Below are 26,122 nucleotides of genomic sequence, written 5' to 3' on the forward strand. Positions count from 1 at the left end.
ACAATTAAAATCTATTCAGAGATGAGGAGAAAGAAGAACATGGATCTCACACCCAGTCCCACCCCCGTGGGACCCAGCAGGCGTGGGGACAAACTGGAGCTCAGGATGCTGCAAACACGCAGTGTCACACCACAGCCTGCCGTCGAGCGTCTGCCTTCGGCTGTGAGAAAACTTGCGCAGGGCAGAAGCTCTGCATCCCGCCAGTGCGGCACGCCCGGCCCTCTTCAGCCTGCACACCGTTGCCACCCTCTCTCTCTCACATCCTGGGTGCCCATCTGGTCGGAGCATGGAGGCTCGGTGGAGCGACCTGATGTTCTCACGGCAGCTGGAGGGTGCAGCTGAGACTGGGTCCCGGGCTCCTCGGAGGAAATCCTGTGCTCTTTCCCCAGGTTAGGGCATGCTGCCATCGCCTTTCTTCCAGAACACACCCAAGCCCATGGGTGAGACGCTGGCCTGAGATCTGGTTTAGAAGGTAACACCTTATGGAGAGAACGTGGCTGGAAGGAACGTAAGGGCAGTGGCCTCAATTTTTGTCTGTGGTAGAGGAAGGCAATTCCAGACAGGCCTGGACATTCGACAGCATCAACGGAAGAGGAGCTTTGAGGAAACAGGACATGAGAAAAACCGTTGATGTGTTAGGAGGGCATTCCGGTCAATCCAAGATTAAGCTCTCCGTGCTTCTCCATACCTCAAAGTATTCAGGGACTGCGGGGAATAAAGGAGACCTTTTGGCTTTTTCTCAGTAATTTAAATGGCTTGGAAGATAATTAAAATCAGCAGATGCCACTCTAGTGCCAACTTCTGATAAGGGCGATGGTACCAACCTGCCTAATGACAACAAGGACGCTGACGGGCATTAAACGGAGGAAGATGAACACTCGCAGTCCCTGGGGCATCCAGAAACAACTAAAACCCCGTCCTTTCCCGTGGCCCAAGATCAGAACGCTCGGGTCTCACCGCCGGCGGCTACCTAGGCCAGGAAACCAAAGCTCATGGTTTCCAATCTGTTTAGGGCTTTTCTTCCTCCCCTCTTTCCTCTGTCTTTTATATAAATCTCCTTCTCGCCTTTTTCAGATGCAGTCCATCTGTATGAGTTCCCCTCTTCAGAGGTAAACAGAGTGCAAATAACTAACTCACTGTCCTCGAGCTACTCCTTGACTTTAGGCTTATCACTCACTAGCTGGCAAGTCCCTTTGGCATCCCTCAACCTCTGGGCCTCATTTTTCTCCTCTGTAAAATGGGGATAACAGCTCCCACCTCTGAGGTCACCGCAAAGATTAAACAAGACAGTCCTGGAAAAGAGCTCCGCAAACACCTGGCAGGGAGTAGCGCTCCTGCTACAATCTCCGTACTTTGTATGTTTCCCATCGCGGCTGGAACACTTTACCACAGACTTAGTGTGAAAACAACACCAAGGTACTCCCGGGCGGTCCTGAGGGCAGACAGTCTGAAATGAGCCTCCCAAGGCTAAGCTCTGCAGTGAGCAGGGCTGCCTTCTTCCTGGAGGCCCAAGACGACGAATTTCTTGGTCTTTTCCAGCTTCCAGAGGCTGCCCACACTGCCTGGCAGAGGCTCCCATCTTCCTTCTTCACAGTCCACAGCGCAGCATCTTCCGCTGTCTCTCATGGACTCTGACTCTTCTGCCTCCTTATAAGGACCATTGTGATCACCTTGGGCCTCCTTGGATAATCTCCCCATCTCAGGATGTTTAATGTAATCACATCTGCAAATTCCCTTTGGCCGCGTAAGGTAACACCGTCACCAGGTCTGGGGAGTAGAAGATGGGCATCTTCTAACATCATTACAATGGAGGGAGGTCATTAGTGTGTCTACCACAATCATTAATATTTTTATCAACACTAGCTCATTTAACTGACTTAATCCTCATTAACTCCCATGAAGTAAATACTATTTTATTCCCATTTGGAAACTGAGGCACAGAAAAGGTAAGAAACTTTCTCAAGGTCACACAGTTAGTAAGTGGTGAAGGAGCAATTTCAACCAAGGAAGCTGGCTTCTGGAGTTCATGCTCTTATGAGCTGAAATATGTAAAGTGGCACGTAATAAGTGCTCTATTAATGTTAGCTATTATTATTGTTATTTCTACTAAAATTAGTATAATAATCCTAATCTCATATGACTCTTGTGAGAATTAAATAAATCAAAGTGTGAAAAGCACCAGCCAGTGCCTAGCACACAGCAGGTCCTCAAATGGTATTGAGATCTTTCCAGTCCCACTAACTCACTCTTCTTTTTAAATACAGACTTTGAGTTCATTCCGCCCTCCCCAAGATGGCGCCTTCGCCCACACCCCCGCCACCCCACTCTAGATGGCGTCCGGTGCTCTGAAAGCCACATGTAGACCTTCTCAAGATGGCGCCTACACTAGCCATTTTCGTCTTTCGTCCTCTTCGAAATGGCAGTAGCAGTCAACGCCAACCCTGGGCGTTCGTGACCTTCTCAAAATGGTGGCAAACGCGAGCCTCAGCATGTAATGACCTTCTCAAGATGGCGCCAACGCGCAAACCCAGCGTCGCTAGCTTAACAGACACTTCCGGTTGCGCCGGAGGCAGGCGTAGGAGGCCTCTAGGGCCCCGGGAAGGGTTCGCTTTGGGCCGGGGCCCTCTGGCGCGACCATGGACCGGAGGAAGAAGCCCTTGGACGTCACGGCCTCCTCGGTGAGTGCGGGTATAGATGATTCTACGGGCTCCGAGTTCTCCCCGCTGCCACCAGATACGAATCTCGACCTAGCTTGATTCTTCACTTGGGGACCCGAACCTGGCTCTGCTCCTCCGAGAGGGACCCCGGGCCAGCTTCCTTACCCCCAGGCCCTTGAACTCGGCTTCTCCCCCAGGACGTGGGGCCCAGACCAGGCTTCCCCACTCGGACGCGGCCCTGAACCTGGCGTCTTTTCTGGGTCCGGCATCTCCTTGCCTCCCTTCGACGACCCGCCGGGCCTCCTTGCGGCCTTGGGTGCCGGGGTCCAGCCCCGGCGGAGTCCAGGTTCCTGAGGGATGGACGGCGTCGGCGCAATGAGGGAGGGGGAAAATAAAGGGGACGTGAGACTTGGGTTGGTGTTAGCAAGTCCGACTTTACTGTGCACAAGTGTCGTTTATATATTTTTCAGGATTAGTACAGAAATAGTTCTACAAATATTCTCAGAGAGATAAGGAAGTAAAAAACGAGCACAAGAATATTTATTAGCATTCTGTTCTATAGAGCATAAGGTTAATGGTAGTCTTCTCCGCAATTAACTAGTGTTTGTTGTCTCTAAGCTAAAGGAGATAGGTACCTAGGCGTCTGTTGTAATTCATGGTAAAGTTAAATCAAAGAGAGAAGGTCCAGGCCTCCGGACAGGACAGCAGTCCGTCTGGTTGCATCCTGGTGAAGCCATCCCTGCCTCCCTCAATCATTTACGCCATTAGTGTAGATGGTTAATGGGAACAAAAGGCGACTCCAGGGTGTCTTATCCCCAGGGCTATCTGCATTCTCAGCGGGCAGTTAAACATCTTTACTTTTGCGCGCCCTTTAGGGGGTGGAAGCATTCCTTTGTCTTTTAGATTGTAGAGCTAACAGTCCCTTAAGTACACTGCCGGAGAAAGTATCACTTTGTTAGTAAAGTAAAGGGCTGAAAAGCTAAGCTAAACTATGTATCTTCAAGAATAAAAAAGAGAAATAAGTATACACATAACCTTGATAGAAAGCATGCATATAATTCAGAAAATATCAGGGGTGTCAGCTGGCCATCCTTCACCGAGGGGCATTCTTGCACCCCTCGGCCCTTCTACTCACCAATTATTTATTATTTATTGCTTTTAGGAGAAAACCTCTATAACATTTTAACAGAAAGCAGAAGGTCAAGAATAATATATAGATACTTCTTGATCATCCAATTAACCAGCAAACTTAGAAGGACGATGCATATGTATATTTAGACAAAGAACTGGAGGGAGAAGGAAACATTAACCAGATGGAGGCCATAAACCTAATTCGACATCTTATCTGGGCAGGATTCCTTTCTGATTGTCTCAAATGGGACTGTGTGCTCCTCCATTAATTAACTGAAAAATATCTTGAAAGTTACTTACAGGTGGTCACATTCTCTTACTATATCTAATTTTCCCAGGAGGTAGTGCCTCCCAAGCAGCCACCCAAAGGAGTGAAAACTGGAGGTTAAGAAAGGAACAGGAATGAAGGGCAATTAGAAGCAGCACAGGTTTCAGAACTATGTGAGGGGCTGGCCGGTTATTCTTCACCAAGGGGCGACCCTGCACCCCTCGGCGTTAATCGGCTGGACCCTGTCAAACAGCCGATCAAATGATGTAGCCACGGCTCCCAGCACTTAGGGTCGGGGAGGAGCCCCGGTCTGTGCTTGCTGTGCACTCATTCCCCTTCCTGGTTCCTCTCCAGCCCGGGGTCCAGCAGGGTCTTCCCGGGACGTTGGAGTGTGACATTCCCCAGGACCCGAGAGTGCCCCGCGGCAGCCCAGGAACGAAACAGTTGTTAATGCTCCCATGGGATGCCTGCCTGGGGGCTGCAAGTCTCACGGGTGTAGGGGGTTTGGTTAGGCTGGTTGCTTCTGGGAAGAGGACCTGAGTGCTTGTTTGTGCCAGCGCTTTGCATCCGCTGGCTCGTTGGATCCTCCTATTGCTTTAGGAGGTAGGTGCTAGTGATATCCCCGTTTTGCAGGTGATGAAACTGAGGCTCAGAAAGAGGAAGTGGCTTTCCCTGGCTTACACAGAATTCTTAGTGAGAGAACTGGCGCAGTCGGGTTTACTCCAAAGCTGTTGCCTTGTCTGTTCTGTCAGAGCACATCGCCTAACCTTTGATTGAATCTTGAATTTACTGCAGAGTATTAGGATGCAAAAGGGGTACAAATAAATGTCCCAATATTTGAGCCCCTTTCCTCATCAAATACTGAAAATTGGTACTCGTTATTATGTTTGACGATTCAGAGCCAAGGAGCTGTAAATCTTCAAGTTATCCCAACAGATTAAAATTAGCAACAGTCATAACAGAAAGCCATCTGAGAACTGACGATTTTCTGAGCATCTTTCTTTTAAAATTCAAAAGTAGTTGTAGAGTAGGATAACGTGTGCCTGGAAAACTGATGTGGTAAAGAAGGCTTAAAAGAAGAGGTGAAAGTTTTCAATTTGTTTTTAAAATGTTAAAATATTAGGTCCTGGGATGAACTACCCTTTGCATTATTAAAATCCATGCCGAAGCTATTTTAAATTTATTTCTTCCAAAATAGAAATCATTTAACTCAGTCCTTAAAGTCAGTCCTTTCCTTAAAAGTCAGTCCGTGATGCTGGGCTTTTTAAGTAAATGATTTATAGATGCCCACGTGTCTAAGCAACTGTGCCCCGATCCTTCAAAAGCAAACTGTCATCGTGTCCCTTTTTTGCAGAGCAGACAGCGGTGACTGAGCTGAGGGCTGGGCATAGGCCTGTTCCCTTTGCCCTGAGCTTTCCTGTTCTTGAACCCTGTGATTCAGCTACAGTTTATAGTTTCTAAAACATACAGAAACTAACTTGAGCTGCTCTTATTCACTCAGTCCGTTTTGTTTCTGGCTGTCGAAATCTGCCTGTTTTTGAAGGTTCAGCTCAGAGGTGCTTCTGATCACTCTGGACAGAAGGAAATGCTCCCTTATCTGGACTTTTGTGCTGTTTCCTCCACTCTTAAGGTCATTTGTTACATCTTACTGGTATTATAAGTTACCTTGCTTCTTAGATTGTAGGCTCCTCTTGAGACGGGAGTCTGTCTGATTCATGTTTGTATCCTGGTCTTCAGTGTAAAGTGCCACGCACAGCCTGGGTATTCAGATAGTTGCTAAACAAAGACATTTCCCTGGAGAAACGATAAATTGTTATGATGATTAAATGAGATTATACCATGTGGAAAAGCCAAGTACGGTGCCAGTCAGAGAGAAGGTGTTACTAATGCAGTTCAATCTGAATCTAGAGATGCAGACTTCATTAACTTTGCTTCATCACTCTCCCCGTGCCCGAGGAGAGCCTTTGAGCGTTGAAAGTTAGAGTAGAAGTACATTTCCAACAGAGCTGGCATGAAATAGGACTTGGTTTTATTTTGTACTGGATTCTACATTTAAACTTTTAATTTTATATCCAGTTTTGTCCATTTATAGGGAATTGAAATCTTGCTTTGAGAATTATAGTAACTTAGAAATCCAGTCATTAGAATGAAATAAATGGTTTTTTTGGTTTATTGGTTTTATTCTAGTTGGTAGACCTTAAGGCTGAACTCTTCCGAAAACAAGAAGAATTCAAACAAGAAAAACTTCTAAAAGATTCTGGAGTTTTGGGAAAACCAAAAGCAACTAATAAGGTAAAAATAAGATCTGATTATCTTCGTTGATTCCAAACATGGAGGAAGTATATCATACTTAGGTTTTCTGGAAGTGTCCATGGTGTCTGCTATGTGCAAATGTTAAGGAAAAATCTCTGTCTTATATTTGAACATCTGCATGAAATGTTTTAAATTTTAAAATAGAAATCAGTGAGATTATTTAAAAGCACATTGTAATGCTCTAAATCTTTATCACTTGTTTTGGAAAAGTACATGCTATTAATAAGTGGTTTGTTTGCATTCCCACGAAAGATTATCTTGTTCTGTAGATGTTATAAATCCAAACAGAGATAAGCAGATGGTATAGAAATATAGCAGAAAATAGCACGGTCTTTAAGGGTTGTGAATGGTTTCCAATTTTATAGGTAATGGTATCTACTATTTGTATTATGAATTCTCTGTAATAGATACTTTTTCATTGGAGTCTTAAATTAGGTTGTAATGATTCAAGAGATGAAAGATAGAGAAGGAACCCTATGCAGTTGTATAAAGAAATTCTTTATATAATTTAGGGCTTTTTTATTCAGCTCCAGCTTTGCCATGTACAGTCTGTTTGCAGGACATAGGTTGACTATCAGAAGATCTAGTTATCTCTGTGGATTCATAAGATCTAATGGTGTCTCTCTCTTTTTTTCTTTTGATGTACAAGTAGAGACTTTTTGCAATCATTGGTGGTTCTGTTTTGTCTTTTTAAATTATTCTCCAGAAACCAAGTATCTGGAGCAAGCAGAATGCAGGAGTTTCAAATCGAGCTGAGAAGGATGCTGAGCAGAAGATTGAGGAACAGAAGACTTTAGAGAAAGCAAGGTGAAGCTGAGCTCTCTGAAATGTACTTACCGTTGATGCTGGCCAAGCAAGGAATGAAAGTTCAACTTTTACTCTTTTTGACTTACAATTTTAATTTTTATCATCCTTCTAACCAAATATTCTAAATATAAAATATACTCTAAAAATAATATTATTTGCAGTTGTATCTGTAGTCCTATAAGAAGATAGGACATAGCCTCAGTTTAAAATACGAAACGGAGTCCCACTTTGAGCCCCCGTCAGGTGCTAAGATTATCAACAAGTGTTTAAGAAGTGTCCCCGTGGGAGTGTGGTTCTGGGCTAGGTGGTGTGACATTAGCATTTAGAAACTAAATTTTTTCCCCGACTTTTTAATATGAAAGACTTCAAATCAACAGAATAATTGAAAGAAGAATACAGAGAACGTTCTAATACTCTTCATCGAAGTTCACCACTTACCGTTTTCCACATTTGTGTTGTTTCTCTGTCTCTCTCGTGTGTGTGTGTGTGCGCGCGCGTAGAGAAACTTTGTTAAACATCCTGATGCTTTACTTGTAACTATTTCAGCGTGGATCTTCTAAGAGCAAAGACATTCTCCTACATAACCACAGTACTGCTGTCATACTCAACAAATTGAACACTGATAAAATAGTGTCATCTATTATGGTCCATATTCAGAGTTCACCAGTTACCCTAGTACAATGATATCTTTTATATTTGTGTTTTTAAAAAAATTTGGTCCAGAATTTAATCAAAGATTACACATTGCGTTTAGTTGTCATTATCTCTTTAGTTTCTCTTAATCTAGAATAACTCCCTTCCCTTTTGTCGTCTGGTGTGCCGTTGGTGTTTCTGAAGGGTCCAGGCCCGTTGTTTCTACAGTGGCCCACGGTCTGAGTACAGTCACGTTAACTGGTTTTGGTAAGATTACCGCGTAGGCGATGACGTGTCCTTCCCGTTGAATGTCATTGGGAGGTTCATAACATCAGTTGGCATCCGTTACCATACCTGGGTACAAAATTTTTTTTTCTTATCATGAGAACTTTTAAGATTGTTTAGCAACTTTCAGCTATACAATACAGTATTATTGATCATAGCGTGTTGTACATTACATCCCCATGACTTACTTATTTTAGAACTGGAAGTTTGGACCTTTTAACTCACCCCCCCCCCCCCCCCCCCCCCGCCCCCGACAACCACCAATCTGTTTTCTGTATCTGTGAACTTGGGGGTTTTTTGGTTATTTGTTAATGGCTGAATAGTATTCCATTGTGTGTGTGTGTGTGTGTGGGTATACACTGCATTTTTTTTCCTCTGTAGGTTGGTTCCACATCTTGGCTACTGTAAATAATGCTTCAGTGAACATAGGGATGCATGTATCTTTTCGAGTTAGTGTTTTCATTTTCTTTGGATAAATACCCAGAAGTGGAATTGCTGGTTCAGATGGTAGTTGTATTTTTAATTTTTTGAGGAGCCTCCATACTGTTTGCCATAGTGGCTGCACCTGTTTGCATTCCTACCAACAGCACATAAGGGTTCCTTTTCTCCACATCCTCGTCAATACTTGTTATGTTTTGTCTTTTTGATAATGGCCATTCTGACAGGTGTGAGGTGATAGCTCGTTGTGGTTTTGCTTTGCATTTCCTTTATGATCAGTGGTGTTGAGCACTTTTTCATGTACCTGTTGGCCATCTCTATGTCTTCTTTGGAAAAATGTCTATTCATATCCTCTGCCTAGTTTTTTATCAGGTTGTTTGCGTTTTTTGCTATGAAGTTGTATGAGTTCTTTATGTATTTTGGATATTAACCTATTATCAGATATGGTTTGCAAATATCTTCTCCCAATCGTTAGGTTGTCTTTTCCTTTTGTTGATGGTTTCCTTTGCTGTGCAGAAACTTTTTAGTTTGATGTAGTCCCATTTGTTTATTTTTTCTATTGTTTTCCCTTGCTCGGTCAGACACAGTACTTGAAAATATGCTGCTAACACTGATGTCGAAGAGCGTACCACCTATGTTTTCTTCTAGAAGTTTTGTGGCTTCAGGTTTGACATTCAAGTCTTTAATCCATTTTGAGTTAATTTTTGTGTATGGTATAAGATACTGGTCTACTGTCATTCTTTTGCATGTGACTGTCCAGTTTTCCCAACACTGTTTATTGAAGAGACTTTTCTTTCTCCATTGTATGTTCTTGGCTCCCTTGTCAAAAATTAGCTGTCCATAGATGTGTGGGTTTCTTTCTGGGCTCTTGATTCGGTTCCATTGATCTGTGTGTCTATTCTGATAGTTCATTATTAGTGTATAGAAACCTAACATTTTTGTGTATTGATTTTTGTATCCTGCAATTTTACTGAATTTTTTTATTAGTTGTAACAGTTTTTTGGTGGAGTCTTTGGGATTTTGTCTTTATGATATCATGTCATCTGCAAGTATAGACAGTTTAACAACTCCTTTTCCAGTTTGGATCCCTTTTATTTCTTTTTTGTCTAATTGCTCTGGCTAGGACTTCCAATACTCTGTTGAATAGAAGTGGCACGAGTGAGCATCCTTGTCTTTTCCTCATCTTAGGGGAACAGCTCTCAGCTTTTCACCATAGTGTGATGTTAGCTATGGGCATAATCTTTTATTATTTACTCTCTATAACAGAGTTTTCCTTGGTACTTTACTGTGATTTTTCTATCTAGTAACTTTTTATGGAATACTTTGGCTTTACTGTACCTGTGAGCTGTCAAGTCTGTCCATGATCTGTGGGACTTCTGCATCTCTCCTGAGCTCAACACAGGCAGAGACAGTTCCACGAGGATATAAGGCCTTAGGCAAGTTGCTTATCCATTAAGACTCTTTCCTTATCTGTGAAATGAGGTGGTTAATTACCTAGCTCCTGAAGCCCTTTCGGGAGTAAAGGCGATACATAGTGTCTGGCACATAGTGGGTTCCGGGTAAGTGTCTCACACTCTTGCTCTCTGAATTCCATCTTCCTTGCTCTACTGAAGAAAATTGTTCTTTAAAGTCACCAGTGACTTCCTCATCTACTGAATCCAGTGGTTATTTCCCTGACATCTTCCCTGACCTCTGTTATTCATTTGTAGCCTCTTCCTGCTGTCTGAAACTGTCTTCTGTTCCACTTCGTCCAGCCTTCTTATGCTTTCCCATGTACTCTTATCCCTGCCTCGCTCTGTTTTGGTCACTCTCGCCTTTGCTCCGACCCTCTGCCATGCTGGTCTCTCCTTGTGCACGTCCAGCTCATCCCACTTCTTTCCTCTGCCTGACTTGCCTTCTCCCTCTGGATCATGGTTGATTTCTCCTTGCTCTGCAAGCTTTAGCTCAGATGTCACCTTCAGAAAGGTTTCCCTCCACTAGCCCAACTGACTCAGTGTCCCTCCTGGTTACTCTGTCCTGATAACTGGGTTTTGTGTGTTTTATTTGTTAAATTTTTTGAAGTTTTCTTTTCACTAAGACAATAGTATTCCATGATGACATAGCTTGTTACATTAAGCCTCCTCTGAATAGGGCAGCTTACCCTCTTAGAAGGTGATATGACTAAGCTGGTGCACAGAGCACTCCCCTAATGCGTGGCAGGGCCTCTGTTGGCGAAACCTGCTCTCATTTCCTTCCCTTTATGGCACTTCTCATGTCTGAAATCCTCTTTTTCATGATTTATTTATTATCTTTCTCCCCCTGTGGAATGTAAACCCCATGAGAGCTGGGACTTTTGTCTTGTTTGCCACGGAGTCCTCACCACCCGTGCTTGGCATAGAGGAGGCAGGCAATGAGTACTTGTGAATGAATGTGTGAAATAAAGAGGACTCTGACTTAGATGATAAAGATGCAGATGACCTAACTGATGGCATGCTTTACATGTGTGATCTAGTTCATCTTCCTGACGACCATCAGAGGCACTGCTATTCTTTTCAGCTATTATGATTTGGAAATTGAGGTTCAAGAGAGGTTAAGTAACTTGTTCCAGAGCAAACAGCCTTGTGACCAGGGGACTTTATTGCCTTGGGACACCATTAGAAACGAAATTTTCCCAATCCTTCACCAGCAAAAGCTCAGATGACCTCGTTGGGGCTCTTTACCAGCATTAAATATTTCTAGAATAAAGAATTGTCGGGGGCTGGCCTGGTGGTACAGCAGTTAAGTTCACACGTTCCGCTTTGGGGGTCCAGGGTTCGCTGGGTTGGATCCCGGGTGTGGACCTTCGCACCACTGGTCAAGCCGTGCTGTGGCAGGCATCCCACCTATAAAGAACAGGAAGATGGGCACGGATGTTAGCTCAGGGCCAGTCTTCCTCAGCAAAAGGAAGAGGATTGGCAGCAGATGTTAGCTCAGGACTAATCTTCCTAAAAAAAAAACCCAGAATTGTCAGCTGTCTTATGTGGTCTATGCCCACTAAAAAATAAATAAATATCACCAGAATTAATGTGAGCAGAGAGGCTGCTGTATTGAAATACGAGGGTTGACGTGTTTTTTAGTAGCTGTGTGTGTGGATAAATTATTCATGCTCTGTTTAAAACAGACATCATGTTTTTAACAAACTTATAAGAAGTTGCTCTCTAGCTCCCTTAGAGAATAAAAGATGGATGACCAGGGACCTTTGTCTAGAAACAGTAATGCAAAGAGTTTGCATTAAATTTGGTGATCCATTTGGAAGGTTATAAGTAGAAAATGGTTTTGTTTAGACATCTCTCTCTTTTTTTGGTATTTAATTGAAGTTGCACTTGGCATTTAAATTACGTTGGCATCTTTATTCATTCATTCATCAAATACTGATTGAGCACCTACTGTGCGCCAGGTCCTGTTCTGGGCGCTGGGATGCAGTCATGAATAAGAAGCACGAGCGTGCTCTCATGGAGCTCACATTTAGTCGGCAGAGTGGCTGTGGCTGGCTCTGAGGGGCCCTTCAGGGCGGGGTGGTCTGCTCTGGTTATGGCCACCTCGTCAGGCTGGACGTCTTGGGCAGATTGCTACAGTCTGGCCGAGGGTGGGGCAGCCTTACCAGGAGTGGCAGCTGTAAGACCATTTCTAATACTTGTCTTTTTTTCTCCTAGGGAAAAATTGGAAGAAAAAGCCAAATTATATGAAAAAATGACTAAAGGAGACTTTATTGGTAAATAACATTTATATTTCTTTGTTTTCTGTAATTCATACAACTGTATAGTATTTTATTATTTGTTAAAATAACTGTAAGGATAGGGAGAAATTTTAAAAATCAAATTGTTGCTTTCTGGGCCAGCACAGAGATACGGTCAGCAGTGATTTTTTGATTGCGCGGTGGGTGCTGGGCCGCGTGTTAGGTGCTGTGAGGGGACGAGCGCGTCCAGTATAAGCGGTTTCTCTGCCTCTGCCCTCAGAGGGTGTCATCAGTGCAGGAAACTGCATAGAACAAAGTTAGGAAGCCAGGTCTCACTAGGCCACGATTACGAACAATTGTAGCTATGTTTACGAAGGAAAGGACGGGGGGAATTAGGGTTATATCGAGATGCTAGAGTTATGTTTGCTTTTTCCCTGTTGTTCTCTGTTTTCTATTTTTTCTATGATGTGCTTATAATTGCTTTAAAAATAATAATAAAAAGGAGATACTCATACCTTCTAGAAAAAGAAAACTCACCTTCAGTTAGATGACAGTAGAAGAGATCTCACAAGGCAGTGCATGTTTCCTTGCCAAACGATGGGGAAAGCGAAGATGTGGAAGGCCCGTAAAGGCTTTGGAGAGCTGGAGAAAGGGTTTCTGTGGAGGGAGAATGTGTGAGCAGACCGGCAGAGGGAGGAGAGGGCAGGGCATCGCTGGCAGGGCAAACGAGCATGGCTGGCAGGAGGGGCTGGGAGAAGGGGCAGCGGGGCAGCAGGAGAGGGTGGGGCTGGACCAGGTGGTGGGCTGCCCTGCCAGCTGAGCCCCCTCTTCCGCACGCGGGGGCAGGTTCCTGCCTGGCAGGGCGCCCCACGCAGGAGGGTCAGGCACTCGCATAGCTAGGGCCACCTGGCGAGGTTTTGCCTGCCTTCTGAAGAAGCGGCAGTGTGGCCAGCTACCAGGAGGCCTCCCTGTCAGGAGTCGTGTAGCTCAGCTCTAGAAGAATACATTTCTTCCTCATTTGAGTTATTTTGTGGCTTTGTGAAAAAATTAAAATCTTTTTCTTTTGATTCAAACTTTACTTATATAGTTAATAGAGAAATCAGGTCCAAAGGAGTGTGCCTGTGGACGTGGACATGTGGTTCTGTCCAAACTGGCAGGCCCCGCTCCTGAAAGGTGTATTGGAGCTGCATGTTCCGGCGAGTTGCATTTGGAACCTCAGTTACTCTCCACTGTGCCCTGGGGTGCACCAGCACCGGCAGTGGAGGCCCTGACATCTCTTCCCTAGAGCTTAGTCTCTGTCCTCAGAGGAGGACGGCAGTGACTGGACCCGAATCCAGCGTAGTGAAACTTCGTGTAAACCTTGTTTGCAAATACCTCACCTCTCCTGGGTTAAATTAAAGCCACAGCTCGCTGTTTAACCTGCAGTGGATGTTTTAGCTCAGGTGGATCGTAAGCCCTGAGGACAGACAGCATCTTATGCATCTCTGTGTGCCTGCAGATCCCGGCACCATGCCTTGCCTGAGAGTGGTATATATTGGATTGAAAGGATTTCGGATGACTTCTTTTACCTGCATTATGACCCTTAAAACACCATACCACCACAATATAATTAGGGTTAAGTGATGTACCGCACACGACTAGAGAGGTGTTTACAGTGACAAAGGTCGATTGTCCTGGTCTGATGACATGAAAACTGCAGTTCTGCCTCTGTGTTATGTAATTGGCTGTGTGAGTGTCTTGAAATCAAATGGTTTTGTTATCTTAAAGTTGCATTCTGGGACGGTGTTGCTCACTCAGCGTATTGATGAGGCAGTAGAAAACTTCAGGCTTTTTAAAAGATTTTTTCATAATGTGTGTTTCCAGTGGCCTGTTTACAGCTTCCCTGTCAGGTCCCGTGGTGGCTCTGTGTCTTTGTAAGTGTTCTGGGGGTGGGGACATCCACTAGTGAACCATCAGGGGCCACGTAGCTGCCCAGCGATGAATGGGACTGCTTCGTTTCTCTTCCGTGTGTGGTTTTCCTCCTTGATGTCAAGAATCTGAAAATTGACTTTTGTGTCCTAGATGAAGAAGTGGAGGATATGTACCTTGTGGATTTCACGCAGAAGATCATAGACAGACACAAAGAAGTGGAGGCGTTTGGTGCCAACAGAGATTCTAGAAAGGCGGGAGAAAGAGACGATGATGAAGAAAATCTTTCTGAAAAAGATATACCTCCTCCCCAGGATCCCAGCGAAGAATGGTCGGTGATGTCATGTGATTTCGTCATGTTAACATCGTCAGACTTGCGTTTCTTTTTTGAGAGTGATTTTGTTTGGTTGTTATCAAACTGTTCTCTTTAGTCTTCCTCAGTTTTCTTTCTTTTGAGACTTCATTTAAGTAAGATTGGATTTACAGATGTAGAAACAGTTCCAATGAGGGAATAATTGCAAATAAAGACTGAGCTCCTGCCGTGTGCCCAGCACTGCGCCAGGCACGGGAGGTGTCGGGCCACTTGTTTCATTCCTGTGAAGCATGGTTTAGGCAGAGCACGTTCCTTTGTTACCCATGCTGCCGTCTGTCTTACACCTCACGGAGAGTTGTCCTCTAGGTGGTGGTGAGCTCTGTTTCCTGCGAGAAGAGGCCAGCAGAACTGGTCCCGTGAGCCTTACCTTGGCTGTGACAATTTTCTGACAGTGCCGGGCCTTGGAGCTGATGGCACTGCCTTTGCCTTTCACTGGCGATACGACCTTGGTCGAGTTCCTAACCTCTCTGGGGCTCAGTTTCCTGACCTGTGTGAGACGGGTGCTGACGCCTAGTTCCCATGGTTGTTTGCCTTACACTCCCTTCGGGAAGTCAGAGTTTTCTGGGCTAGACAAGAAACTGCTGTCTGTAGAGTGGAAGCAGACATTTTGTCAACCTTCATTATTAAAATTATTCTGAATTTTACCTCCCTGTAGGTGAGAGATGGGAAACCACACTTGCCTTTGCCTGACGAGACCAATGTGTCAATAAGTAAAGAGATTAGAGTGGAAATTCCATTATAATGATTTTCCCTATCTGAGACATTGCTTAGAAACTTGATCAGAAGAGCTTAAAGTTGTGTAGAGGTGCACTGATGCCATGAAAGTGTGCTGGGAACGACTGCCTGCTCACCCTCCTGCCTGTGCCGAGCCCCGCCCTCCCTTCGAGGCTCCAGTGTCCTCCTCGCAGGTGCTCGTTAGGCCTGCTCAGGGTTGTTGGCAGCACGTGTTGACCTTTCGTCAGCCAGCGGCCCTGTGGGCAGGAGTCCTTTGTGACCTAAGAGAGCAGTCCGGCTTCTGAGGGCCACTGAGGAGTGCAGAGAACCGGCATCTTCATACTACCGAGGATGTCCACATTGGTCCAGAAATAACACTCTCAATGGGATAGCGCAGATGTCTTCTTACCTACCTTCTGAGAACCTTTTCTTTGGGGCAGGTTATCTGGCTGTGTGTTTGCTGGAAGCAACCAGAGGAGAAGTGCGTACATGTGGTCTTTTCCGTGGACGCTTTTCTTCGTCCTTTCTGGTCTAAGTGACTTCTCCCTCATCTGAACTCTGGTGGCCCTTAAATACACTTCCGCTTCTTTGGTTCTTACCTTTTATTTATTATTGACACAGAACTGGCCTCATGACCAGGAAAAGATTCGAGGCAGACTTTTGGTACTTTTTATATCCTGCCTGCTGTTGTTAGGAAGCCTGGCATGTGCCTTAACTCTCCCCAGAGCCCTTTGAAGATGGTGGCCCCGGGCCTCCGTGTCGCTGCCGTCCCTTGAGGACGCGTTTCGCGGCAGCTCTCTCGGCGGTTGCTGATGACGTAGAGCAGCTGCTGCCTGCTGCCTTGCCAGCTCTGATGTGATGGGCTCTGTATGTTTTGGAGCCTTCTCCAGAAACAGAATAGCCTGTGATTGCTTTTCATAGCAGAAATCTCGTCTCCTTTGAAAGGTTTGCGTGTCTTTTTTTTTCTTATTAATGCCTGTGTGATTACAAGCAGTTTGTCAGTGATTCGAAGAGTTTGGAGGGCAATCGAAGGTGTCACATGCCACCATATGGTGAAGGAAGATGCACTGCAAGCAGTTCTCACACTTTTTTTGTTTTTAAATTAAGCTCAGAATTGTAACTGCTTGTAAAATCCTTTCGGTAGTTAAGTTCCAGGTGGTGGAAAATCTTTCTGCAAAAATACTGTAAATAATTACTCAGACCATCTGGCTAGATGGTTTTCTTTTTCCATTCCTTTAGGAAAAAAAAGGAAAAGAAGAAAAGGAAGAAAGACACTGCTTTCTGCAGTTGGAGGTCTCATTTCTGGGGGTAATCAGCTTTAGGACTAAAGTCATAGATTCCCAAACATTCTATTTTTAAATCGTGGTCTAACAATTGAGTCAGCGTGTGTGAGAGGAAAGAAATTGCTGACAAAAGCAAAGCCACATACATGGGAATCTGGCCTTGAGCTGGTCCACCAGCAGTTCTGGCCTCTTTCTGTGTGTTTAGCAACCTGCTAATGGCTGTGGGAAGTTCCCCACCCGTAATTTAAAAGTTAAAAATGTGTTGCATCATAATGCAAATAAAATGTTTTCCCTGAGGATCTGCCCGTGTTTCCTGTTGTGGGAAGTCCAAGGATGTCATTTTGCTTTGCCGTCTGCCTGGTTCCCCTGTCTCTAGCTGCTGTCTCATTTGGGCAAAGAGGGGAAAGAAGAGCGAAGGGTAATGGATAACAGACTGGCCCGCTGTGGAGGGGCTTTTGTGGTACAAAGTGCATGTTGCTTGACTTCTTCCTGATTAAAAAGAGTCCCCAAAATGCCATGACTTATATTGAGAAATTTCTAATTCATTGGGAAGAATCTACCAATTGGAAGAAATAAGGTCAGTTTTGGGAAGACTCTGAGGAAATGAGCAAATTGAGAATCTGGTAGAGAGCAAAGTTATTACGATGCCGATAAAATATTTAGAATTGTGTAAACCAGATTAAAGTAAGTTCTGAGATGTTGCAGCAAGATTCTGTCTGGAGCGTTTATCTCTGCAATCAGACGTACAAAATCAATCATTTTCTGTAGTTTCTAAAACTGAGATGTCATAAAGGGCACAATGAGCTTATTGTGTGTCAACTGTTAACTTTAAAAATGCCTGTTCTTATCAGTGGTGCTGGTCTCTCTGTTGAGGGTTTTTCGTGGTAGTGAGGCCTGCATTCGTCGTCGCTGTGCACCAGCTCCCTAACTTAGGGAGCACGTGTCGCGGACAAAGCCTTCTTCATGTCTTTTCACTTTTATTTCAGGGTGGATTATGTGGACTCTTTAGGGCGATCCCGTCGCTGTATGAGGAAGGATTTGCCAGATCTGCTGGAGATGGATAAAAGTCTTCAGGGGAGGCTGTAAGTGTGTGCTGGCAAAGCTCTGCCCAGGCCTGGCGTGCAGCCCTAGGGATTGCTTTGTGGGCGAGGCTGTTTGTAGTGAAGTATCTTCGGGGCTCCAGTAAGGAGACCTTTTTTTAATATGGAAGATGTACTGAAACACTTTTTCCTGGTTAACATACACATACACACATAGTCTACATGTGGTGAACAACCCGAATGGTGGCTCCTTCCTGTTGTATAGCTACTAAAAGCGCTGAGTAAGAGCTGTATCTGTTTACTTGAGAAGAGGTCTTGTTACAGAGTAACAAACGGAGTGAGCCCAAACCAAACCCCCAGACCAGCCTCTGTGGAGAAGGGGGTTGAAGAATGTACACTTGGTTATCCCACAGCAGGTCGGGAGGGCAGGGAGGTAGCTTAGTCGCTTCCTCTTTGTACATCTTTGCATTTTGAAGTCAGGGCCTTATAGCTACATTTTTTTCTGTGGGGCCTAAGACACACCTAAGAGGTAACTCGCTAAAACCTCCCAGGGACTAAAATTCCCCTCACCAAGGGCAGCGCTGTGTGGAAAGCACTGGGGGAGGGTCCACCTCGTCCGGGTCCTCCAGGTTCAGGTCAGCCCGGGCTTGGCACAGGGGGGAGGTGCAGGAGCCCTGAGCCTCTGACAGGACACGAGGCACTGCCTGGGGTGCAGCGTTATGCAGCTCCCTCAGCCCCTGTGGGGGACCATCCAGGGAGGCCCGGGCTTCCTCCTACTCCCTGGCCTGCCTCCTCCTCCGTTCAGCCCAGGACCAGGTGGGAGGGAAAGTGAGTTGTCTTCATTGCCGAGGCAAGTCTGTTATGCTAATGTAACAGGTTGGCTGCTTGGTTAAAGAAAGGGCAGTGCCCCAACCAGAAGGACCCACAACTGAAATCTACAATTGTGTACTGGGGTGCTGTGGGGAGAAGAAAGAAAAAAGATTGGCAACCAATGTTAGCTCAGGTGCCAATCTTTAAAAAAAAAAAAAAGGGTGAAAATAGTTTTTGCAATTTCCCAGTGGTACTGCGGGTCAGAAACCTCTGTAAGGAAACTGTCTTTACCAACTAGCTACTTCTCCATGGTCCAGCTACCTGGGCTGAAGCGTTGCCGTGTCACAGCACTGACCTAAAGGTAGTTTCTGTTCTGTTCTCCTACTAGTTTTGTTAGTCCTGCTAATGAAAAAACCTTGCTGTCTGAAGATATGAGGAAAGAGCTTCAGCGCCAGCAATGGGAAGAAGAAGAGAGGGAGGCTCTCAAAAGGCCCATGGGGCCCATCCATTACGAAGACATTCGTGAAAATGGTATATTCATCTTGCAGCTTCCTAAATCACTTTTCTGAGCTGACGGGGAGCGTAAAGGGAGGTATGATGAAGCTGCTCTTAACGTGGGAATGAAAGATCCTGCTTTGGAAATGGAAAATGTCCCCTTTGTTCACTTTATAGCCTGAAAAATACTCATATTGCAAATATCTTCCTAACAGAGGGTCTGTTAACCCAAGAGGTTCCTCAGGAGAAGTGGAGACAGCCTATGTCTGAAAAATTAATGCATCTTTGTTGTGTCGATCACTTGGCAAACAGGATGAAAACAACTTCTAACTTTTTCTTTTGGCTTACCTGTTTTTTTTTAACTTATGCCAAATATCGCTGTATTTCTTTTTTGCTTTCGTAGGAAATTTGACCTGAGTCTAATTGACTGGTCAGGGAATTCTAATCTTTTGGATAATTTTGACTTATTTCAGAGGCCCGGCAACTTGGTGTTGGATATTTCGCCTTTGCCCGAGATAAAGAGTTGAGAAACAAGCAAATGAAAACGTTAGAGATGCTACGCGAACAGGTACAGATTCAGTTCAGAGTGGATGTTAAGAAGGGTTTGAGCAGTTGGTTTCTTATTGGATCAGGCTGCAAAAAAAAATCTGGTAAACTAACTAGAAATTTAAATTGATATTCAGAATGCTTTTTTCTTTTGAAAAAATATTTTATTTATTAGTATACAGAGCAGTGATAAACAAAAGTGCATCAAAATAAAAACTTTCAATTTTGTTGAAATTAAAGATCAATTTCTGATATTTAATAAATACTGTTATAGCCATAAATCAGATATTTTATTATATTTTTTTATTGAGATATAGTTGATACAGAGCACAGATTGGTGGATGCCAGCAGTGGGGGTGGGGATGGGCAGAATGGGTGAATGGAGTCGAAAGGTACCAACTTCCAGTTATAAAATAAGTTAAGTCCTGGGCATGTAATGTACCGCATGGTGACTATAGTTAATAATACTGTATTGCATATCTGAAGGTTTCTGAGAGAGCAGATCTTAAAAGTTCTCACCACAAGAAAAAAATTTTATAACTATGTATGGTAACAAACATTAGCTAGACTTAATCAAGGTGATCATTTCACAGTATCTGCAAATATTGAATCATTATGTTGTACACGTGAAACTAACAATGTTATATGTCGGACTTAGTTCACTTAGCATAATGCCCTCAAGGTCCATCCACGTTGTTGCAAACAGCAAGATTTCATTCTTTTTTATAGCTGAATAATACTCCGTTATATATATATATACACTCCACATTTTCTTCAGTCATCCGTTGATGGACATGTAGGTCGTTTCCATGTCTTGGCTGCTGTAAATAATGCTGCAATGAACCTGGGGTGCAGATAGCTTTTTGAGTTAGTGTTCTTGTTTCCTTCAGGTAAGTACCCAGAAGTGGAACTGCTGGATCATTTTTTTTTCATAATGTTTCCCATAGTGGCTGCACCGTTTTACCTTCCCACCAACAGTGCACGTGGTTCCTTTTTCCTCCATGTCCTCTCCAATGCTTGTTATTTCTTGTTTTCTAGGTAATAGCTGTTCTAACAGGCGTGAGATGGTACCTCATTGTGGTTTTGATTTGCATTTGCCTGATGATCAGTGATGTTGGGCACCTTTTTATGTACCTTTGGCCATCTGTGTGTCTTCTTTGGAAAAATGTTTATTCAGATCCTCTGCCCACCTTTTAGTTGGATTGTTGTTTTTTGTGCTATTGAGGTGTATAACTGTCTTTATATATTTTGGATATTAACCGTTTATCAGATACATGATTTACAAATATTTTCTCCCATTCGGTAGGTTGTCTTTTCATTTTGTTGATGGTTTCCTTTGCTGTGCAGAAGCTTTTTAGTGTGATGTAGTCCCACTTGTTTATTTTTGCTTTTGTTGCCTTTGCTTTTGGTGTCAAATCCAAAAAATCATCACCAAGACCAATGTCAAGGAGCTTAGGGCCTATGTTTTCTTCTAGGTGTTTTACAGTTTCAGGTCTTACATTCAAGTCTTTAATTCATTTCGAGTTAATTTTTGTGTATGGTGGACGATAGTGGTCCAGTTTCATTCTTTTGCATGTGGCTGTCCAGTTTTCCCAGAACCATTTGGTGAAGAGACTGTCCTTTCCCCATTGTGTGTTCTTAGCTCCTTTGTCATAAGTTAATTGACCATACATGCATGGATTTATTTCTGGGCTCTCTATTCTGTTCCACTGATCTGTGTGTCTGTTTTTACGCCAATGCCCTACTGCTTTGATTACGATAGCTTTGTTACTTGGTTTGAAATTGGAGAGCATGATGCCTTCAGCTTTGTTCTTTTCAAGATTGCATTGTCTATTTGGAGTCTTTTGTGGTTCCATAAAAATTTTAGGATTGCTCTATTTCCGTAAAAAATGCCATTGGAATTTTGATAGGGATTGCACTGAACCTGTAGATGCCTTTGGATAGTATGGACGTTTTAACAATATTAATATTTTCTGTCCGTGAATATAGAATATGTTTCCATTTATTTGTCTTCTTCTGTTTCTTTTATCAGTGTCTTACAGTTTTCAGCGTACAGGTCTTTCCTTGGTTGAATTTATTCCTAAGTATTTTATTCTTTTTGATGCCATTGTAAATGGGATTGTTTTCTTAATTTCTCTTTTTGATAGTTTGTTATTAGAGTATGGAAATGCCACAGGTTTTTCTGTATTGAGTTTTGTATCCTACAACTTTACTGAATTTATTTTAACAGTTTTTTGGTGGAGTCTTTAGGGTTTTTATAGTGATATCATGTTATCTGTAAATAGTGACAGTTTTATCAGAAGGCTATTTTTATAGGTTTCATAAAGGTGATTGCCATGCTGTCTTGCTGTTTCAGACTTTTAAGATTACAGTTGCTTGGAAGTAACCTAACTTTGGTGTTTTAAGTTTGGTTTCAAATATGGTACTTTGGAGTGGCCTGGGTAAGAAAATACAAAATTATTTAAGTAAGTAAAGCATAGAACAGAATTGGTTGGTTTTCTTGAATGTTAAGCATTCCAGGATGCTCCGTGAACCCTTAATAAACTTTAAAAAACATCAGAGAGCTTGTGTAAAAGTATTTTAATGGTCTTCATTTTGAAGATATCAAGGATAGCTTCTTAGAGGTGACACGAAAATCAACTAATTAGTCTGTTTTTAAAATAAAATTATTTATTTTATCCTTTCGACTTAATTTTCTAAGTTTCTGTTCTGTGCAGACAACAGATCAGAGAACAAAACGAGAAAACATAAAGGAAAAGCGAAAGGCTATGTTAGAAGCAAGACTTGCGAAACTTCGACAGAAAAAGATGAAAAAGTCAAAAGAAGATGGAGCAGAGGAAGAAAGTGGAGGTATATCATGGCTCGTGTTTCTAAACTTCAAAAGGAAAAATTCTAAGTTCCACTGACGTCTCACTAATAGGACTGGCAGTATGGAAATTAGTCATTCTGTTTTACTCTCTAAGCAAGCAGTGTACCTTTGAGGTACTGCCAAGGAACAGTTTTTATAACCAAAGTGGTGCAGAATGACACTCCAAAAAATCTTTTTTTTAATATATATATATATTTATTTATTTATTTATTATTATTATTTTTTGAGGAAGATTAGCCCTGAGGTAACTGCTGCCAATCCTCCTCTTTTTGCTGAGGAAGACTGGCCCTGAGCTAACATCCATGCCCATCTTCCTCTACTTCTACCACAGCATGGCTTGCCAAGCGGTGCCGTGTCCACACCCGGGATCTGAACAGGTGAACCCTGGGCCGCCAAAGCGTAACATGCACACTTAACCGCTGCGCCACTGGGCCAGCCCCTCCAAAAAAATCTTTTTATACAGACAAGGACGTGAACAAACAGTCCCTTGTGCTGCTTCATAGAGCGGCACGGTTTAGTAACTGCGGCTTAGAGAAAAGTGTTTTAGGGTAAAGTTTAGTTGTGCACATACATGGTTTAGACCTGATTTCTTTTGCTATGACTGTAGTTTTTGTTGGCTATTATAAAATTATTTTAAAGAAGAAATACGTTCACAAAGTCAGATAATAAAGTAAAGATTTTACAGGTGGGCATAGAGACAGCTTATCAAAGGACTGTTAAAAATCATAGTCCTATGACTCCCTGTATGAATTGTCCTAGTCTGGGCTCAGCTGCCATGACAAAGAGACCCTGACGGAGACTAGCTCGAACAGGACAGAAGTCTGTTTCTCTGTTTTAACGCTTTGGAGGTGGTGGGTGTCCAGGCAGGTAGCAGCTCTGCCCCAGATTGTCACCCAGTCCCTGGCTGCCTCCTGTTCCCCTGTTTCTGCCGGCCCCAGAGTGTTGTTCCCAGCTGCGTGGTCCCCGCCTGCTCCCCAGCATGTGTTCGTGATCCAGCCGCAGGGAAGCGGGCAGAGGGGAGGAGAACCAGCTTCCCTTTTAGCAGTGTGCCTCTGAGGTCACATACAGCCTATGCGTTTACATCCCGCTGGCCAGAAGGCGGTCCATGGGCCACGCTCGCTGCAGGGGAGGCTGGGGAATGGCTTGTCTAGCAGGGTGGGCACGTACCCAACTGACACTGGGGCATTCTAGTCCCAAAAGGAAGAAGGGGAGTGTGGGTGTTAGGGGCACAGAGACGCCTCTCCGCTCTCCTGAAGCCGTGTGCTGAGTGTGGGCCATTTTCTAATTCTGACTTCAGCGTCAGTTTAGCCTTGAAAGGAGCCCAGAAACACTTGGGGACTGGGAAACCGTCTGTGTGGTCTCCATATAGATGCTGTCTCCCTGTAGCACGCTCTGCACAGTGTTTCTCTCTTTGGCTCTACTCCTGAACGTCTGTCATCTCCACAAGATGTGAAGCGCCACTACAGTGTTTTTAAAAAGTCCATTTTCTTTTCAAATATGGCCAAAGTTGACTAGCCTGCAGCCTGTCACCAGACTCCAGCTCTTCCTCACCCTAAGTCCCCTTGCTTTGTCTGGGACTCTTAGTTGACTAATTGGGGATTTCTGGTCCTGCAGTTGTTGGTCTGGGGAAGCAGAGTGATATCGTGGGAAACAGAGACTTTGAAATCCAACCGACCTGGGTTTGGATCCTGGCTCTTGTCTCTGTCTACCTGCATAGCATTTCTGAGGTTAATTTTCCTCGTCTGTAAAATGGGGTTACTAATACTGACTTTCCAAGGGTTGTTAGAAGATGAAATGAGCTACTGCCTGCAGGCACTTAGCCCCCTGCCTGGGACATGGTGAGTGCTCAGTAAATACTAGTTAGTACCTTTCGCAGGATCAGCATGTTCTAGTTCATATTCGGTTGTTTTTTGAATAGCTTTAGCTTTGTTATAGTGATGTCTCATTCTCCCACAAAAACTAGGTGGAGGTGTGATTGGGCCTTTGCCACCGGAACCAGAGGCCGTGCCGACTCCGCGTGCTGCTGCCCAGAGTAGCAAAGTAGAAGTGATCGTTGAGGAGAGGAAGGACACCAGGCCTGGAGTGCCACACGTCCGGGAGTGGGACAGAGGAAAAGGTAAGTGGATGGGCTCCAAGGTGCAAACCCTTTCCAGTGATGGGCCCTGCACAGGAGATTTTTCTGGTTCTCCTGACAAGAATGTGGTTCTGCTGAGTCTTAGTGGTCCTTTGAGGCTTAAGGAGCTCTCCAGACCCTTGAACTTGTTTCTTCCTGATACCCAGACACTGCTTGTAAACAGGAGCACTAGGAAGTGTGATTACAAAAGACCAGATCTAGTCTACAGCACGTCATGTCAAGAGGGCAATTTCTGTTTTAGAAGCGATTGGGGGAAGTTTTTAAAATTCTTGTTGCCCTCATGGTTTTACAGCTTTGGAAGGCCATTTCTCAGGAACTGCTTTTTAAAATCTTAGGAAGGTTTGGTATTTTAATGTCCTCTGTTTTTAGCACTCTCTTTTATATTCAGTTGAAAATAGTCTGCATTCTAGAGTATTAACCTGGATTCACTTATGGTTCCATTGAGTTATGCAAAATTTTCTGTAAATAAACCATGGTGCCCACAGCAGCCTCTCCTTGGAGGAAGACTGTGGTTTATGCCTCTTGAAAGTACATTAGCTCATGCTCTTCCAGCTGATGAGATGCAAGATTAAAGTAAAAGATATGCAAACAGGAGAGTGCCTTTGGTTATGCTGCTGGTAGAAATAGAGATGAAATACCAAATCAGATATGCACAGGTGCCTTTTGTGTCTTCTAAAACTCAGTAAAGGACGAAACTTGTGTTTTAATGTTAAATACCTACAGCATCACGTCAACCAAATGATGTGGGTGTTTGATTTTTCTGTATTCCTCTCTCAGATGTGCTATTTCCAGAGCCTACCAGCCTGCCTTCTCCATAGAGCCTTCCTCAGATCTTTCCTCATCGGGAAGTAGTCACTCCCTTTCCTTAGCCTGGGTCCTCCTGCTTTTGTAGGCATTGCATATACCTTGTATTATAGTTTTGTTATTGCTATCGTTGTTCTCCAGAGAATTGGAGGTGGCTTTTAAGAAATATATGCGATGATTATTAAAAAGTAAGAGTAAAAATTCAACTGATTCAATAATCAGTTCTAATAATACTCTTTCTTCTTTTTTCTAGAATTTTCCTTTGGGTACTGGTCGAAGAGGCAGTCAGATCTCCGGGCTGAGAGAGATCCCGAGTTTGCCCCACCATCCGATTACTTTGTGGGTCAAAAGAGAACTGCTTCTTTCAGTAGCCAGACGTGGAGCAGACCTGCACCTGCACAGACTGACCTGGGCCAGCACTCGGGCCCCGGCCACGACCCTGGCTGTTCGCACACATCATCCTCTCCTGCCCCCAGCAGCCCACCACGAGCCCCCACGGTCACTTTCGAAACTCTTGATGATATGATATCATATTATAAACAAGTGACATGAACTTAACAAACATTCGGACTTGGTTCCTACTGTTGACGGTGCCTTCCTCTCTCTCAGCGGGGAAAGTAACATTAGGGACTGAATTGTACCTTTCTCCTCCTGTCCTTTCCCTGGAAAACAGAAACTTCAGGCTGGATTAGTCAGCAAGGGAGAAAGTGAATGTTACTGTGGGAACTCTGTGGCCGCTTGGCTGTTCATTTCTTTTAATTGGTCTGGAGACATGTTCATCTGGATGTGTGTGTAAGCTGTGATAAAGTAGAAATATTCTGTATTTTTTGGCACCGAGGAGCTTGTAACCCTTTCTGTTTTGTCCCTATTCCCATGGCTCATTCAGATTTATGGGCTCCATTCCTTTTCTTTTGCAAATA

General features: G+C 43.9%; 1 protein-coding gene across 1 annotated transcript; it reads left to right on the top strand.

The window, feature by feature from the left end:
* The first annotated feature begins 2,569 nt into the window (after positions 1 to 2,569).
* On the top strand, positions 2,570 to 26,039 carry CCDC174 (coiled-coil domain containing 174). Its single transcript, XM_046680856.1, has 11 exons — positions 2,570 to 2,678; positions 6,244 to 6,348; positions 7,076 to 7,176; positions 12,204 to 12,262; positions 14,288 to 14,465; positions 17,491 to 17,586; positions 18,743 to 18,885; positions 19,323 to 19,417; positions 22,113 to 22,245; positions 24,228 to 24,380; positions 25,456 to 26,039. Exons 1-11 carry the CDS (start codon positions 2,637 to 2,639, stop codon positions 25,752 to 25,754), a joined length of 1,404 nt encoding a protein of 467 aa, XP_046536812.1. The 5' UTR covers positions 2,570 to 2,636; the 3' UTR covers positions 25,755 to 26,039.
* The last annotated feature ends 83 nt before the right edge of the window (positions 26,040 to 26,122 follow it).

Source organism: Equus quagga, chromosome 1, assembly GCF_021613505.1.
Source record: "Equus quagga isolate Etosha38 chromosome 1, UCLA_HA_Equagga_1.0, whole genome shotgun sequence".
In the NCBI taxonomy this organism is placed as follows: domain Eukaryota; kingdom Metazoa; phylum Chordata; class Mammalia; order Perissodactyla; family Equidae; genus Equus; species Equus quagga.